The 18,722-nt window shown below is 37.8% G+C and overlaps 1 protein-coding gene across 1 annotated transcript in view; it reads left to right on the top strand.

Annotated features, from left to right (window-relative positions):
- LOC131721859 (fer-1-like protein 6) overlaps positions 1-18,722 on the top strand; it is a 205,746-nt gene that overhangs the window by 64,883 nt on the left and 122,141 nt on the right. The window contains exons 19-24 of the mRNA XM_059014974.1: positions 4-175; positions 810-934; positions 2,621-2,755; positions 3,697-3,846; positions 8,249-8,362; positions 16,053-16,214. Coding sequence (XP_058870957.1) covers positions 4-175; positions 810-934; positions 2,621-2,755; positions 3,697-3,846; positions 8,249-8,362; positions 16,053-16,214 — 858 coding nt within the window. The remainder of the gene's footprint in view (positions 1-3; positions 176-809; positions 935-2,620; positions 2,756-3,696; positions 3,847-8,248; positions 8,363-16,052; positions 16,215-18,722) is intronic.

Genomic DNA, 18,722 nt, shown 5'->3' with positions numbered 1-18,722 from the left:
TAGATACCTGGAAAGCGAGTCATTACTGTCCAGGCAAAGGTGGATGTATACCTGTGGCTGGGACATTCTGAAGACTCCCATGCTGTCCTGGAAAATTTGCCTGCTGGATATGAACCAGAATTTCTAACCAGTAGCCCTGGCCATCATAATGTTCCTGATAATCTGATATATAAATGTAAGTTAATAATACTTTTGTCAAATATGACAATAAACTGTTGCTTAATTTTTTTTTTTTTTACTGAATTTTAATCCTGTGTGAAGTAGAGAAACCAGCACTGTATTGAGGCATTTTTAGTACTTAAAACACCCCTAATCTTAATAATATTTGTATTTGTGTTCTTTTGACTCATCTACAGTACTAATGTATGTGAAAAGAATAACAGTTCTGTTTTTACAAGCTATTTTCTGTTTTGTTGAAAAGCAATAGCTTTTCTCCAACCCACCCAGAGTGGGGTGCCTATCTACATAATTGACTCAGACCAGGGAATAATTAACAAGGTCATAAAATATTCATCCAGTGAATGAGGATTCATTGGAACCTCTATTGTGTTCTTACTTTCGTGACTACACCAGGCTATCACTGTTAAATATATTAGTTTGCCTTCCACATCTTTTTAGTGGTCTTAACTTACCAATGATTGCATCACAATGTGGCCAGAAAATGCAAAATGTATTCACTTGAAGTGATTTTAATGATATGCCAGTAAAATAAAAAATATATATTCTGCTGTTAAATAAACAAGATGTCATGTTAACTCTTCTCCCCCCCCCCCCCCCCCCCCCCCCCCCCCCCCCCCATAACTCTACAGCACAGCACATGTTCCAGCTAAGAGCTCACATGTACCAAGCCAGGGGATTAATCGCTGCAGACAGCACTGGACTCTCGGATCCTTTTGCACAAATTTCATTTGGGTCACAAAGCCAATCCACAATGGTAAAGTTCATACTTCAGCTTTTAAACAGCAAGGGATCTGCTGAGAACAGGACAGGAAGTGCCTTTTTACTCCTTAATTGCTCTGTCAGTATGTCTGAATTGTATCTGAACAGATTTATTAAAAATCCCTGTGATGTTTTTGTAAATCTGCCACTGCCTCTCTATTTTAACTGCTTATATCTCACATGCCAATATTATATTTTATGGAAAATGCAATGCAAAATCTAATATTGCCCTTCACTTTGACCTGTGACCTAAGATAGCTGCCATGTAATTAGGGCTTCTGATGTTCGGTTTTAACTGATAAAGACCGATAAAACACCCAGATACATTCCTACATTTATACTGGAGACTCTGCTTGCGAGATTGCTTTGAGCAAATGCACAGTTCCAGAACAGATTTTAAAGATGCTGCTCATTTGCGAATAGCAATTCATTGCGGGGTGTTAAAAATGGGCATCAAGTGAAATACAAACTTTTTAAGCCTGTGGAATAAAGACAGAGACTGCTTTTTGACAATTAAAAAAACCTTCTTAAATGTTTTTATTTAGATGACGACAACATTGGTAAGTGAACAGTTTCAAAAGAAACCATATTGAGAGCTCCACTGGGCACTGAGCCTCATTTTAAAACACTGTTTTGATTGTTTAGATAACAAGAATCAGATCAAATTAAAGTAGCTCAATCAAATTAGACATAAAGAAAAAAAAAAAAATCACAGTTTAGATTTAGAAACATACAAATCACAGGATTTGTTTTTGCAAGGCTTGCTACTGTGGCATTTAGAATTGCACTGAACTCCCTCACGCACACACAAGCACTGCTTTGACAAAAATGAGGCCTTGCATAGCTCCAGAATCAGCTGCTGCTGCTGTATGAAGAGAATGTTTGTTTTCTTTGGGTATGTCATCCAAATTAGGAATGAACTATCGGACAATTGAAATTCATTCCGACTATTAAAGGCACTCCACAGATCCTCCAGCAGACCAAAGACCGAAGAAACTGTCTCTTCTTTTATGTTTTGTTCTTTGCTTCTTTGGTATTATCCATTTCGCAATTTGATCAAAATAATTTGCACAATTTGATCAAAAATAATTTGATAATTTGTAAATGCTCAAATCACACGAAATGGTTATTTTTGTCTGTGATTTACCGAATCCTAACTATGAGTGTAATATATATAACTCATTATATGTATTGTATTTCACCAGTAATTGCCTGGTAAAATACTCATTTGAAGTATTGGATGAGTGGATGAGAGGAACATGTGCTTCCAATCGTCTTTTAAAACACAATGCGGAAGCTAGTGGCCACATTTATTTTAGTTGGAGGTTGCACACTTTTACAGCCTTATATGTATGAAGAAAAAAAGGTTCAACAGATGCTTAACGTGACATGAAAAAATGTGTGATTGGGAAGAACTTCAAATGATATAATTGTGTTAGATATATGTACAGAATGCCTGCAAATAAGCTTGTTGAGTGTAGCGTGAGCTAAGCTTACCGTCAGAGATCCAGGGCAGCGCAGGCAGGGGTACAAATTTGATGATGGGAATGTTAATGTATTTGTGATATCAGAACAGACATGCCATATATTTTTTGTTTCTGTTTTTTGTTCTCTGGTAGTACTGTCAATTAACTGTTAACTCATTATTTAAACATTATTTAAATGCATTGTTTTATTTTAGATTATGAATCAGACCCTGACCCCCACCTGGAACCAGATGCTGCTTTTCAATAACATTCCCCTACATGGTGAAGTAAAAGACATTGCTTGGGACCCTCCCCTTATTGTCATAGAGCTCTATGATGATGATGCACTGGTGAGTCTGTCTGAGTGCAGATTATTTTTCTACATACATTTTGAAGGCTCTTAAATAAATGCTATATTAATTCCAAGGGTTACACACAGACAAACCCAGTCATGGTTGATGTGGGACTTTATTTCAATAGAAATTGTTTTACGTTTTTTTTTGCCACAAACTTATAAAATTAATTTCAAAATGTTCATTAAAAAAACTAAATAAACTATTAGCTTAGCTATGACAGGAGCGCTCTGCTGAAATGCAAAACAAAATGAAGGTATATAACTAAGCTGTGCTATAGTTCATAAAAGTATGTTCTATTAGTTGAAGCATCTGAATCTGGGGATTCTGCTGGGCCATGGCTTGCACAGCTTGTATGCTAATGCTCCTGTTGAAAAAAGAGCTTCTGCAATTCTGTGAATGTACCTCCTTATGTTTTCTGGAAATTTTATGTAACTTGGTTGAAATTGTGTTAAATATTAATTTCAGGGGGTTTATGCTGCATACTAAAGTATTCATATTCCATGGTTTTTGGAGAAGTTTGAGGTCATTTTTCATGGACCAAAACCAGGTCTCTTGCTCAAATGGATCCTGAGAATTCTGTACCTTCATAAAAACTAAATTGCCGGCCCACTATTGAAATTTTGAGGTGTTATGGTTTGCCACAGGATTACCCTTTGTATTTTGTGTGAACTATTCTAGAAATACTTCAGGACTTTTAAGTCACTATGCAAGTGAAAATGGAAAATCCCAGAATGGTGCATTTTTGTGACACCAAATCTGCTGATCAACCCAAAACATCCTGGTTGCTGCTGTGCACTTTTTATTTACAGAGTTCCACATTTGAATAAATTAAGGCAAGCAAATGTTTTGTAGGTAGGGCTGTCACATTAAGCATACTTTGTACAGTCAGATTCAATTTAACGTATCTCTTTGTATTTAATATCCCTTTGCAATAGGGTAAGGCAGAATATCTTGGTTCCACACTGGCTGTTCCTGTAGTCAAGCTGGCTGAGGAGCATTACACCCCACCCCTGCTTCAATATTACCCAGTCTTTTGTGGGAGCATGCTGGGTGGAGAGCTTCTTGCAGCCTTTGAATTGCTACAGGTAGGTTATCAAATTCAGATAAATCATTTCAAGGTTGGAAAACAAACAAACAAACGGCGCCTCTAACTCAACCCAAACAACCCTGTGGTGATACTTTGTGGTTATGCTGTTATTTCTTTATCACTGTTTAATGGTACAATAATTTAAAACATGTAAACGCCTATGTTTAGTTTACTCGAAATAAATGTTTAGAAAATCCATAAACTAACATTAAAGGGAATATTTATAGTTTCCCATCATTGCGTGCATGTTTACTCTTACTCCGGTGCACTGCTTTGTGGATGCAATTTGAACATTAAAACGATAATACATCACCCTGCTCTTGCAAAGTAAAGACATTCAACCAGACAACCTTTGAGGACTGGGCGGGTCCCACACATATTACCTCTGACATATTACCCTCACCATAGTTTAAAAAAATTGTTGTTCGGTAATTTCAACATTATCTCAAGCAATTGTTGCTTCAGGATTCAAAACAACGAGAAATCAGCAGAAAAATGGAAAAGCATGGATTTTATTGTTCAATCCTGTCATTTAAAAAAAAACATAGTTTAAATGCAATGTCATGTTGTTTAAAATACATTGGAGTTGGAGGACATAAACTTTATTATGACTAAAATGGGAAAACCTGGTGGGGAGCACGACAGACGAAATTGAAATGGTAGAAATGACAAATGTCTACCATGTCAAGGCGCCAATTAGTGGGACGCAATTGGCAAACTCAGATCACAACATGGTCTCATTTGAAGTGCTTTTTAAACCCCAAAAAGTAACGACTAAAGCTAAGGTTTACAATTTTAAAAAGGCAAACCAGGAAGGAATGAAACAGACTGACAGAAGTAGATTGGAGTAAAATAGAGACAACATCCACAGAGAAAGGATGGCTATTTTTTTAAAAAATGTAGTACTAGAGGCGCAAAACAAATACCGTATTCAAATTCAATTCAAATTTAAGATGCCCTCGAATTTAAGATGCAGCCCAAATTTACCACCCTCAATTTGAGGAAAAAATAAAACATCAAATAAATATGCATTTACAAAGATACAACCTCAATTAGGCTGTTGTATCGTACAAAACTGACATGAAATAGTGTCGTTGTAGATTAACCGCAGAGCCTGTTTATTGTGCTGTGCACTGTATAATACTTAAGATGGCGTCTCTGTTGTACACACACCACCACTCACTTACAGCATCACACATCCTGGTACAGCAAGCAAGACACAACACTCCACGCCATCAGGCAGCATGTACCCCAGCAACCACAACAGCATTGAACATTGCTTAGCATGTTGAAAAATGCGGGGTCTGATCAGCATTTCCGATCTGTCCAGCTGGTACTGTTTGTTACAAATGCTGAAATTGTAAACGTTTCTCTTGGAATTCCTCAGGAAGCTTGGTTTGTTTTTTCTCAGCAGTGTCACATTGCTGCTTGTGTATTCAGGCATATGCCTTTGTTGTCTTTTCTTGGCAGTTAGTCAGGTTGCTGTTTGTGTACTCGGGTAGTCACCTCTTTTGTTGGTGATTTTAATACACGCATCACTATACTGTACTCAAATTCAAGACGCAGGCTATTTCTGAGAAGCAAAAAATGGTTAAAAAAGCATGTCTTAAATTCAAAGGAATATGGTACATCCAAATCTAAAACAAAATGGCCAAAACGCACTTACAGAGCGTTTAAAAGGGACCAAGAACAAAATACACAGAAAGAGTACTTGAAACTGCAAGCGCAAAAAGTCAAAAAGGAAGTTAGAAAGGCCAAGAGAGAGATAGAAATGAACACTGCCAAGGTGGCAATGTTCATTTCAAAGTTTTTCCAATATTATAACAGCAAAAGAACATTCAAGGAGGAAGTAAAATGTCTAAGAGATACAAATAGCAACATCATAGATGAAGAGAAAAACATAGCAAATAAATTAAATGATTACTTTTCAAGTTTTTACAAAGGGGGATATGGACAACATGCCCCACATGTCGACCTGTTCCTACCCAGTTTTAAATAACTTTAGCATAACAGAGGCAGAAGTGTTAAAGGGACTAGGAGCTCTTAAAATAAACAAACAAACTCCCCCAAATAGTACTCAAAGAAATGAAAGAAGTTATTTACAAACCACTAACTAAGATCATGCAACAGTCTCTTGAGACAGGAGTTGTACCGACAGACTGGAGAATTACAAACATAATACTGATACAAAAAAAGGGAGACAAAACCGAACCAGGTAACTACAGACCAATAAGCTTGACTTCTATTTTTTATTTATTGCTTAGCAGACGCCCTTATCCAGGGCGACTTACAATTGTTACAAGATATCACATTATACATTATTTCACATTATACAGATATCATATTATTTTACATACAATTACCCATTTATACAGTTGGGTTTTTACTGGAGCAATCTAGATAAAGTACCTTGCTCAAGGGTACAACAGCAGTGTTCCCTAACCACTACTCCACACTGCTTATATGTAAAATTATGGAAACTATAATAAGATCCAAAATGGAAAATTACCTATATGGTAACAGTATCCTGGGAGACAGTCAGCATGGTTTTAGGAAAGGGAGATCGTGTCTAACTAACCTGCTTGATTTTTTTGAGGATGCAACATCGACAATGGATAATTGCAAAGCATACGACATGGTTTATTTAGATTTCCAGAAAGCTTTTGACAAAGTCCCGCATAAAAGATTAATTCTCAAACTGAAAGCAGTAGGGATTCAAGAAAATGCATGCACATGGATTAGGAAGTGGTTAACATGTAGAAAACAGAGAGTACTGAATAGAGGAGAAACCTCAAAATGGAGCGAGGTAACCAGTGGTGTACCACAGGGATCAGTATTAGGTCCTCTGCTATTCCTAATCTATATTAATGATTTAGATTCTGGTATAGTAAGCAAACTTGTTAAATTTGCAGACGACACAAAAATAGGAGGAATGGCAAACACTGTTGCAGTAGCAAAGGTCATTCAAAATGATCTAGACAGCATTCAGAACTGGGCAGACACATGGCAAATGACATTTAATAGAGAAAAGTGTAAGGTACTGCATGCAGGCAATAAAAATGTGCATTTTAAATACCATATGGGAGACAATGGAATTGAAGAAGGAATCTATGAAAAAGATCTAGGAGTTTATGTTGACTCAGAAATGTCATCATCTAGACAAAGTGGTGAAGCTACAAAAAAGCTTGCTTGGATATATAATAAAAAGGGTTAAGAACATAAGAAAGTTTACAAATGAGAGGAGGCCCCATTCAGCCCATCTTGCTCGTTTGGTTGTTAGTAGCTTATTGATCCCAGAATCTCATCAAGCAGCTTCTTGAAAGATCCCAGGGTGTCAGCTTCAACAACATTACTGGGGATTGGTTCCAGACCTTCACAATTCTCTGTGTAAAAAAGTGCCTCCTATTTTCTGTTCTGAATGCCCCTTTATCTAATTTCCATTTGTGACCCCTGGTCCTTGTTTCTTTTTTCAGGTCAAAAAAGTCCCCTGGGTCGACATTGTCTATACCTTTTAGGATTTTGAATGTTTGAATCAGATTGCCGCGTAGCATTACTTCCCTTGATTTAAATTCAACACTTCTCACAATATAGCCGAGCATCTTGTTGGCCTTTTTTATAGCTTCCCCACATTGTCTAGATGAAGACATTTCTGAGTCAACATAAACTCCTAGGTCTTTTTCATAGTTCCCTTCTTCAATTTCAGTATCTCCCATATGATATTTATAATGCACATTTTTATTGCCTGCATGCAATACTTTACACTTTTCTCTATTAAATGTTATTTGCCATGTGTCTGCCCAGTTCTAAATGCTGTCTAGATCATTTTGAATGACCTTTGCTGCTGCAACAGTGTTTACCACTCCTCCTATTTTTGTGTCATCTGCAAATTTAACAAGTTTGTTTACTATACCAGAATCTAAATCATTAATGTAGATTAGGAATAGCAGAGGACCTAATACTGATCCCTGTGGTACACCACTGGTTACCTCCCCCCATTTTGAGGTTTCTCCTCTAATCAGTACTTTCTGTTTTTAAATTTAAATCAAGGGAGGTAATGTTAAAACTTTACAATGCAATATTAAGACCTCATCTAGAATATTGTGTTCAGTTCTGGTCACCTCGCTTCACTGCAGGTAGTTTACAGATTTACAATGAAATGTGGAAGGCTTATTGACCATCTGTTGCCTTCATCGCACCCTGGGAATTTGGGATATTTAGTGCCTGTTAAACAACTCAAATCTTGTTTACTACATATCTTGGTATCCCTAAAGTCAGGGGTTAATTTGTGCCAGATCGCAGCAGATCACAGATCCAGGTCATTCTTGTATACTACTGGAATCACCAGATTTGTAGACATAGGATAAAACAATGTATTAATTACTTTTCTTCTTTACATGTAGATCCCTGAATCTGAAACCGAACCCGAAACACTTCCACCCATTGATGAGCCTGATGGCCAAATCTATCCAGTTCCTGCAAATATCCGCCCGGTCCTGAGAAGATATAGAGTGGAGGTATGTCCTTCTTCTGAATCGCTTTGTGATGGTGGTCCACCATGAAAGGCGCAATATAAAATAAAGATAGATAGATTGATTGATTGAATGATTTTGAAATAGGGTTGTGAGTCGGTTCAATCGGTTTGGTATCACTGTTTTTAATGTAGCCGTTTGTTGTTTGTGCCAAAATAAAATTTAAACCATTGAGGTCACAATTATTTATTATTTTGCTGGTACCCTCATTGTTGCCACGATTGGTTGTAAGTGGCAAATCATGTCTGAGTAGAACTGCAGCTCATGGATTTGGAGATTGAAATTATTTAATCAACATGTTGGCTCCAAAGCTTTTTAAAATATTTTTTTTATGAGGTAGCACTTCTAATTTAAAATGTTCCGGTGATAGGGGGCATGGGTTATCTCTTGACAGACAGTGCACAGAAGAACTGCACGGTGCTACAAACAATGGTAGCTCACAGCAGACTTACAACAAATGTACAAAAAGCAAAATAAAACACTGGAAATAAAACTACAAACAAAAGTTGCTGTAAAGACGACAAGCACAACTCCGCTAATCAATGGAGGCTGCGCTTACATACCTCGCTCCAATACTTTTATGTAAGATCTAAAATCCCTAAACTAATCCTTATACAAATCAACAAACCCTGACCCTGGTTACACACACGGTCGTCAGTGGGTTTGGAGTCTTCTATAACAGTTAAACCCTGACCCCGGTTACACACACGGTCGTCATATGGGTTTGGAGTCTTCTACAACAGTTAAACCCTGACCCCGGTTACACACACGGTCGTCAGTGGGTTTGGAGTCTTCTATAACAGTTAAACCCTGACCCCGGTTACACACACGGTCGTCAGTGGGTTTGGGGTCTTCTATAACAGTTAAACCCTGACCCCGGTTACACACACGGTCGTCAGTGGGTTTGGAGTCTTCTATAACAGTTAAACCCTGACCCCGGTTACACACACGGTCGTCATATGGGTTTGGAGTGTTCTATAACAGTTAAACCCTGACCCCGGTTACACACACGGTCGTCAGTGGGTTTGGGGTCTTCTATAACAGTTAAACCCTGACCCCGGTTACACACACGGTCGTCAGTGGGTTTGGAGTCTTCTATAACAGTTAAACCCTGACCCCGGTTACACACACGGTCGTCAGTGGGTTTGGGGTCTTCTATAACAGTTAAACCCTGACCCCGGTTACACACACGGTCGTCATATGGGTTTGGAGTCTTCTATAACAGTTAAACCCTGACCCCGGTTACACACACGGTCGTCAGTGGGTTTGGGGTCTTCTATAACAGTTAAACCCTGAGCCTGGTTACACACACGGTCGTCAGTAGGTTTGGAGTCTTCTATAACAGTTAAACCCTGACCCTGGTTACACACACGGTCGTCAGTGGGTTTGGAGTCTTCTATAACAGTTAAACCCTGACCCTGGTTACACACACAGTCGTCAGTGGGTTTGGAGTCTTCTATAACAGTTAAACCCTGACCCCGGTTACACACACGGTCGTCAGTGGGTTTGGAGTCTTCTATAACAGTTAAACCCTGACCCTGGTTACACACACGGTCGTCAGTGGGTTTGGGGTCTTCTATAACAGTTAAACCCTGACCCCGGTTACACACACGGTCGTCAGTGGGTTTGGAGTCTTCTATAACAGTTAAACCCTGACCCCGGTTACACACACGGTCGTCAGTGGGTTTGGGGTCTTCTATAACAGTTAAACCCTGACCCCGGTTACACACACGGTCGTCAGTGGGTTTGGAGTCTTCTATAACAGTTAAACCCTGACCCCGGTTACACACACGGTCGTCAGTGGGTTTGGAGTCTTCTATAACAGTTAAACCCTGACCCCGGTTACACACACGGTCGTCATATGGGTTTGGAGTCTTCTATAACAGTTAAACCCTGACCCCGGTTACACACACGGTCGTCAGTGGGTTTGGAGTCTTCTATAACAGTTAAACCCTGACCCCGGTTACACACACGGTCGACAGTGGGTTTGGAGTCTTCTATAACGGTTTTTTTTTTTTTTTTTTAATCGGTTTACAGTAGCAGCTATGGACATTAGACTGCTCTTATTTCAGATCATTGAAAAAAAGAAATGTATTGCATGGGCTTTAGAAAAAATACAAGGGTAAGAACGCAGGTAAACTCTTTTTGTAGAGAGTCTATCGAATACATCTCACCAGATTTGATACATACTGTACTCACAACCTCGAGTTAAGTTTGACACATTTCACCTGCTTTCCACAATGACACTTTGTATCAAATATAAACCAATGAGCATAAACAGCTAAATAAGCACATTCCTGTGAATTGTTGAAAGTAGAAATATGTAGCAGTTTTAAATAACATGTTTACACAGATAATCACAAATGAATTAAAATAAAAGGTGGTAGAATCTCACTGGCAAATTTGTCAACACCAAGTCTAATGTTTTTGCCAAACTAATACTAATTGTATACAGAGAAAATATGTTAGAAAAATAAATCCATTGACTTTTATGTGTAACATTGTCTAATCATTTATTTCCATATAAATGCATATTTAGCAATGTAACATTTTAAAACAGCAATTATAACAGCACAATTCAACCAGAAAGTATCTACAGTACAACTGTAGTGGACAAACTTAAATATTATTTTCTGCCGATCCACTGTGAAAAAGGCAACGATGAGTTTGTAGAGCAGCAACGCAAACCCTAAACCTTGTTTTCAAATCTGTGCTGCCTTTTCTTTAGAGCATGTATACATAATTGTACTGGGCATAAGCAATATTAATAGTTTCTTCTGCAAATGAATCCCTCCTTGTTGTCTCGCTGTGTTGAATGTATTCCGTTTTCCACTTGCTGTGACATATCCGACAGCATCTCTTTCACTTGTTTTGCAGCTTTGCCCAGTGTACTGCATATTTCAGCTTCACCATGGTTCGAGATCACAACTCACTTATTTTCTTTCAATACTTTTGCATTGGGTGGTTTTAGTCAATTTAGCGTCATTATTAATGTTTTTATTTGGTCAAAATTTTGGTCTAAGAGTAATTTAACAGACACAACAACTTAGTTTTTAAACTCAAAATTCCATCTTCAGCTTTATACATCAAGGATGCAAAAAGGTTTAGACAGGGTTCGCAGACTGGGTTTGTATATGCCTGCTCGTACGAGCACCAGCAGCTTTCGGTAACAAACCACTCTAGAAACCGGAAAGAAAACAGCCCTAGACATCTGAATACCCAGACTCAGTATGAAGCCATGGTTATCCCTACTGAGGGCTGTCACAATCAACCAGGTACAGCAAGTCTGGTCATAACTTTTGATTTATGTTACTATGTTAAAATTATGAAGGGATGGTAATATGAACCTTCAACATGCAGGAAAGTGCCCGATGAGCGCCTGAAAATACTGCTTGCTTAGTGCTGAGACTGCCAACCTTTTTATCATTGTTCATAAATTTTGGTTTAGGTTTCAGTTTTATTGTCAGGGGACGCACTAAAACGAATGACAGCAAAAGGAAACAATGGAGGAAAAAGAAGTACAGCATGTTTTATAAAAACGTCAAGATTGCTTAAAACCCCATACTCCATTAATAATAGAGACAATGATATACAAATTAAAACTACAATAACATGGAATGACAGCAGTTTCCTATTGCTTCGAAATACCAAAAATACACTAAAACCAGCGAAAATAGGGAATGGCAGCTTGTAACTTTATAACCCATGTACTAACCTTAAAACCCTTTAACCCCATAATAATAGTAGAAAGTGTATCCCACAGAATACAAGTGGATGACAGGAAATAACCGCAGGTTTCTATGGTATGACGGCCCTGGAATACCAAAAACCTTTTACAAGTAAAATGAGGAATGCCAGCTTGTAATCTTAAAACCTTAATACAAATCTGAAATCCTCTTCCTCCATTAATTATAGGGACATGGATATACAAATTGAAATTGATATACAGACTCACAGATTGCTAGAGATAATGAATATCAAAGGGGTCATCGGTGGATGTGTGTTGGGTCATCATAATTTGGAAATGTATTAGGAACAATTATTTACATATTAAGATATGTATTAACATATCACAAGTATTGCATGTTATTTATTTTTGAAATCCCACTATATCAATGCTAGGATTAATTTATAATTAGGCTTGCTACTATTCGATTTTTTTTTTTTTGCCAAATCGATGATTAATATCGACATTTATTTTAGAAAGAATTTACCTGTTTTTTTCGATCTTTATTTTCCAATTCAAGCAGAGAATGTGTGAAATCGACCTTTATGCTTTAAAAACAGACTCTTTATACCATTGAAAAATGTCTCATTTAGCGAACCCCCTTTATCATATTCAACATACACAAAACATACTAATGGGGGATTTCAACTTCCCCCGTGTAAGATGTGAGAACCCGGTGGGGAGCACGACGGACGAAATTGAAATGGTGGAAATGACAAATGACTGCTTCCTAATGCAATTTGTCAAGGCACCGACTAGAGGGGAGGCATGCCTTGATTTAGTCTTTTCAAATAATAATAACTAAAATAACAGAATAACTAAAACAGAGGTCAGAGAACCGTTGACAAACTCAGACCACAACATGGTCTCATTTGAAGTGTTTTATAAAACCCCCAAAATAATGACTAAAGCTAAGGTTTACAATTTTAGAAACGCAAACTATGAAGGTATGAAACAGAGACTAACAGAAGTAGATTGGAGTAAAATAGAGAAAACATCCACAGAAAAAGGATGGCTGTTTTTTAAAAATGTAGTACTAGAGGCGCAAAACAATTACATCCCAAAAGTAGACAAATCTAAATCTAAAACAAAATGGCCAAAATGGTTTAATAGATCAATTAAAAAAAATATTCAGCGAAAAAAGGCACTTTTTAGAGCGTTTAAAAGGGACCAAAAACAAAGTACACAGAAAGAGTACTTGGAACTGCAAACACAAGTCAAAAAAGAAGTTAGAAAGGCCAAGAGAGAGATAGAAATCAATATTGCTAAGGGAGCTAAAACCAATTCCAAAATGTTTTTCCAATATTATAACAGCAAGAGAACATTCAAAGAGGAGGTTAAATGTCTAAGAGACACAAATGGCAAAATCATAGATGAAGAAAAAAAATAGCAAATATATTAAATGATTACTTTTCACAGGTTTTTACAAAGGAGGACACAGACAACATGTCGACCTGTTCCTATCCAGTTTTAAATAACTTTAGCATAACAGAGGCAGAAGTGTTAAAGGGACTAGGAGCTCTTAAAATAAACAAATCCCCTGGGCCGGATGAGATCCTCCCAATAGTACTCAAAGAAATGAAAGAAGTTATTTACAAACCGCTAACCAAGATCATGCAACAGTCTCTTGACACAGGGGTTGTACTGACAGACTGGAGAATTGCAAACGTAATACCGATCCACAAAAAGGGAGACAAAACCAAACCAGGTAACGACAGACCAATAAGCCTGACTTCTATTATATGTAAACTTATGGAAACTATAATAAGATCTAAAATGGAAAATTACCTATATGGTAACAATATCCTGGGAGACAGTCAGCATGGTTTTAGGAAAGGGAGATCGTGTCTAACTAACCTGCTTGATTTTTTTGATTTTAATTGCAAAGCATACGACATGGTTTATTTAGATTTCCAGAAAGCTTTTGACAAAGTCCCACATAAAAGAGTAACTTTTGCGGCCCTATGTTGGACCAGGTCCGACATTACAATTATTCCTTTCCAGTCCAAAAAGACGGTCAAAAAGACGTCAAGCACAGGTCTCTAGTCATTTTTTCTCAGGAAAAAAACGAGAAACCCTTTCAATGGCTGAGTGAGACCGATAGGAGCTGGAAAAAAAATTAAAAAAGGGGCGGATCTAAACAATACACATAGACCTTGCACCACAGCGATAACACGGACATAAACAAACAAGATAGCTGCTTCCGCATCCAGCGCTCAAAGAATATCACAGACATTGGCAGAGCTTTTAGAGATGTTATTGTAATAAAATAATGACTTGAATCGCATTATTGAGGAGTTTGGTGATAAAACAAGTGATCAGGAGATGATTTATCAGTATGTATGACTATGAAGAGGTATGTGAAAAATACAGTGAACAAGGGGTGGGGCGGGGCTGGAGATGCAGTACTGAGTGTCCTGTTGATATGCAGTGCCTTTTAACCCTTTGCGGTCCAATGTCGGACCTGGTCCGTCATTGCAATTATTCCTATCCGGTCCAATGTCGGACCCTGTCCGACATCATCAGAAAGACGCAAAAAACAGGTTTCTAATCGTTTTTTCTCCGGAAAAAGACGAGAAAACCATTCAATGGCCGAGTGGGAGCGACAGGAGCCGAGACAAGCCGAAAAAAAGGGCGTATCTCATGAATAGTCATACTTGCCCCTGGCATCAGATAATGGCGGCCATAAGGAAACAAGCTGGCTGTTATTGCATCAGTGTGCAGAGAATATCACAGACATTTCCAGAGCTTTTTTGAGATGTTATAGTAATAAAATAATGACTTGGATTGCATTATTGAGGCGTTCGGTGATAAAACGAGTGATCCGGAGATGATTGATCGTTATGTACGACTATTATTATTATTATTATTATTATTTATTTATTTCTTAGCATATGTGAAAGCTATAGCAAACGAAAGGATGAGGCGGGGCTGGAGATGCCTAGTGAGTGCTTTGTTGATATGCAGGGCCTTTTAACCCGTTTGACTGTGGAAAAAAATACTTTTAAACAGCGCGTCTAAAATTAACTGCGCGTGTGAAAATAAATTGGACCTGACGCGCCTGACATGCACTTAATAAATGGACTGCAAAGGGTTAAACCTGTTTTACTGTGAAAAAAATACTTTTAAACAGTGTGTGTAAAATAAACAGCGCGTACTGCACGTTATCAGGAAATACGTTCAGTTTGTGAGTGTCAGTGACAGAAAGTGCAATCGCAATACATTGATTAGCAGATTATTGGAGGGGCCAGTGCCCTGCTTGCCCCCCTTTTGTGCACGCCCCGGTTATGAGTATTGTATACCTACAGTTGGGAACTTTGTTTTGTTCTTAACGTTGAACTGCTTCCAAAAGGGATATTTCATCATAAAATGTACAATAAAAATATTCATAGTGCTGTTTTTAAATTTTATAGACAATTTTCCTGTTTGCTTAATGCGCTCTAATCAGTTGAATTCTGTCTTCTCTGCTCAAATCCATCTTGGCTCTAAGTGTCATGCTTATGGCTATTCTAATTGGGATTTATGAAATGATGATTGTATATGTTAATTATATGCTTGTTTAATTCCATGTTATGCTATTGGCTGTGTTGTGCAAACTGACATTGGTAAATTGTTTACAACAAAAAAATGTTATTTAAATCAGATGTCTGATTGATTTTGCAGCTACAACATTTATTAATTTATTTTATTTATTTTTTTGCATATTATTGGTGAATTCCATATAGTACCTTCAGGTTCTAGTAACACTTACTAGTGCTTGAGAAAGGTAGAAAAACACAATACAGCATTTACCATTTCCTTAACAAAACTGTAAGGGGTGTATGGTACAGCTAATATTTACATGAACAGAAAATATGCTCTGGGTAGACATATGAAAAATGTAAATGCAGTAAGAGTGGCTGTAACATGAATGTTTTAACTTATTACCTAATTCTATTCATCCTGCAGGCACTGTTTTGGGGCTTGCGTGAGTTGAAGAAGGTCCAACTACTCTCTGTGGATCGACCTCAGGTGTTTATTGAATGTGCAGGAAAAGGAGTCAGATCTTCCGTCATTCAAAGTTACAAGAGCAATCCGAATTTCTCTGTACTTGTGGATGTCTTTGAAATGGTAAATATGTAATATTTTCACCATTGTTTTGAAACAATTAAGAACATTTGGGAGTTCCATTATCATAGTTGTGTGGACAGCAAGAGGGCTTTAAGACCAATCTTTTTTGTTATCTTCAAATTAGGAATAATGGCATGGCTGTGGCATGGAGGTAAAAACTCCAAAGTCAGTAAAATCATTATAGTAATTATTTGAAGAGGGAGTTCCATTATTACAGAGGAACACGCCACAGGTATTATTGCATTGTAGTCCACTTTTTGCTGTTAATTAATAACAGAATGGCTGATCTCCATAGGAAAACCACAAAAGAGTATTGTCTGGTTATTGTATAATCTCAGATAATGTACAGACAGCACTCCAGATAAGGTTTTGGGTCATTAAGTAATTTACTCTCCAATTTAAACACTGTGGGGGTTATTTTCAAAGGAGACTGTGGCAAAGTGGTTTATTGTAGTCAGGCGTAGGGGTGATGCAGTGAGTGAAAGAACTCTGTCCTCGCTGCTTAGCGCCCTCACAGGTCGGGAGGGAGATTTACAACCAAGATTCATTGTATTTCTGTCTCAGAGACCCACTGGAGGATAGCGCTATACTGCATTATTTCGACCATTTTTTTCTGCACCTGTGTTTTACCCTCCGATTGAGTATTTTCTAAAGCTGCCCTCACAATTCTCTGTGTAAAAAGGTGCCTCCTATTTTCTGACTGAATGCCACTCCACTCCACTTTGTCTCCACTTTTTGTTTTGCTCTAGCTGACGGCAGTGTTCTGATTGATCTTTGCGATCAAATCTTTTAAATTTGCGTCCATTTCTGGGTCTTTAGGGGCGCCCACACACGCTGCCACCAAGTGTAAAAGATCCTCACCACTTTTGGTTTGTTGCCCCTTTTAAAACAGACCCAGGACACAGGAAATTGAGGTTTAAAGCACTTCAGCACTATTTTTTTATTTTTTTAATAATAATCACCAAAAACAAAATAAACAAAACAAACACCTAGCTCTTTCTTGAGACTAACTAAAACACACAGGAACAAACTAAACTATAAAACAGGACAGCTAAGCTGTTTACCTGCCAGAACACAAACCAATTCCAAAATGTTGTTCCAATATTATAACAGCAAGAGAACATTCAAGAGGAGGTTAAATGTCTAAGAGACACAAATGGCAAAATCATAGATGAAGAAAAAAAATAGCAAATATATTAAATGATTACTTTTCACGGGTTTTTACAAAGGAGGACACGGACAACATGCCCCACATGTCAGCCTGTTCCTATCCAATTTTAAATAACTTCAGCATAACAGAGGCAGAGTGTTAAAGGGACTAGGAGCTCTTAAAATCAACAAATCCCTGGGCAGGATGAGATCCTCCCAATAGTACTCAAAGAAATGAAAGAAGTTATTTACAAACCGCTAACCAAGATCATGCAACAGTCTCTTGACACAGGGGTTGTACTGAAAGACTGGAAAATAGCTAACGTAATACCGATCCACAAAAAGGGAGATAAAACCGAACTAGGTAACTACAGACCAATAAGCCTGACTTCTATTATATGTAAACTTATGGAAACTATAATAAGATCTAAAATGGAAAATTACCTATATGGTAAAAATATCCTGGGAGACAGTCAGCATGGTTTTAGGAAAGGGAGATCGTGTCTAACTAACCTGCTTGACTTTTTTGAGTGTTGAATTTAAATCAAGGGAAGTAATGTTAAAACTTTACAATGCATTAGTAAGACCTCACCTAGAATATTGTGTTCAGTTCTGGTCACTTCATTACAAAAAGGATACTGCTGCTCTAGAAAGAGTGCAAAGAAGAGCAACCAGAATTATCCCGGGTTTAAATGGCATGTCGTATGCAGACAGGCTAAAAGAATTGAATCTATTCAGTCTTGAACAAAGACGACTACGCGGCGATCTGATTCAAACATTCAAAATCCTAAAAGGTATAGACAATGTCGACCCAGGGGACTTTTTTTACCTGAAAAAAGAAACAAGGACCAGGGGTCACAAATGGAGATTAGATAAAGGGGCATTCAGAACAGAAAATAGGAGGCACTTTTTTACTCAGAATTGTGAGGGTCTGGAACCAACTCCCCAGTAATGTTGTTGAAGCTGACACCCTGGGATCCTTCAAGAAGCTGCTTGATGAGATTCTGGGATCAATAAGCTACTAACAACCAAACGAGCAAGATGGGCTGAATGGCCTCCTCTCGTTTGTAAACTTTATGTTCTTATTTTCTTAAAACAAAACAGTTTTTTTTTTAAACAAATAAAACAACTCACAAAAAAGGCTTCCACACAGTACCTTTCTCTTCATACGCTTGCACACACTAGCAAGCAGGCTAGCTGCTTTCTTTAAATACCCTGCACCTGGCTGTAATTCACAATGATAGCCAGGTGCAGGGGATAATTACTAATCAAACAATGAAATTAAACAATTAACAAAATGAAGGCTTTTCAGCCTGTGACCTTCTAGGAGATGTAGTCCTTTTTTCCCCCTAGGACTAC

This window comes from Acipenser ruthenus, chromosome 49, assembly GCF_902713425.1.
Source record: "Acipenser ruthenus chromosome 49, fAciRut3.2 maternal haplotype, whole genome shotgun sequence".
NCBI lineage: Eukaryota > Metazoa > Chordata > Actinopteri > Acipenseriformes > Acipenseridae > Acipenser > Acipenser ruthenus.
This window is presented reverse-complemented; position numbering and strand designations above follow the sequence as displayed.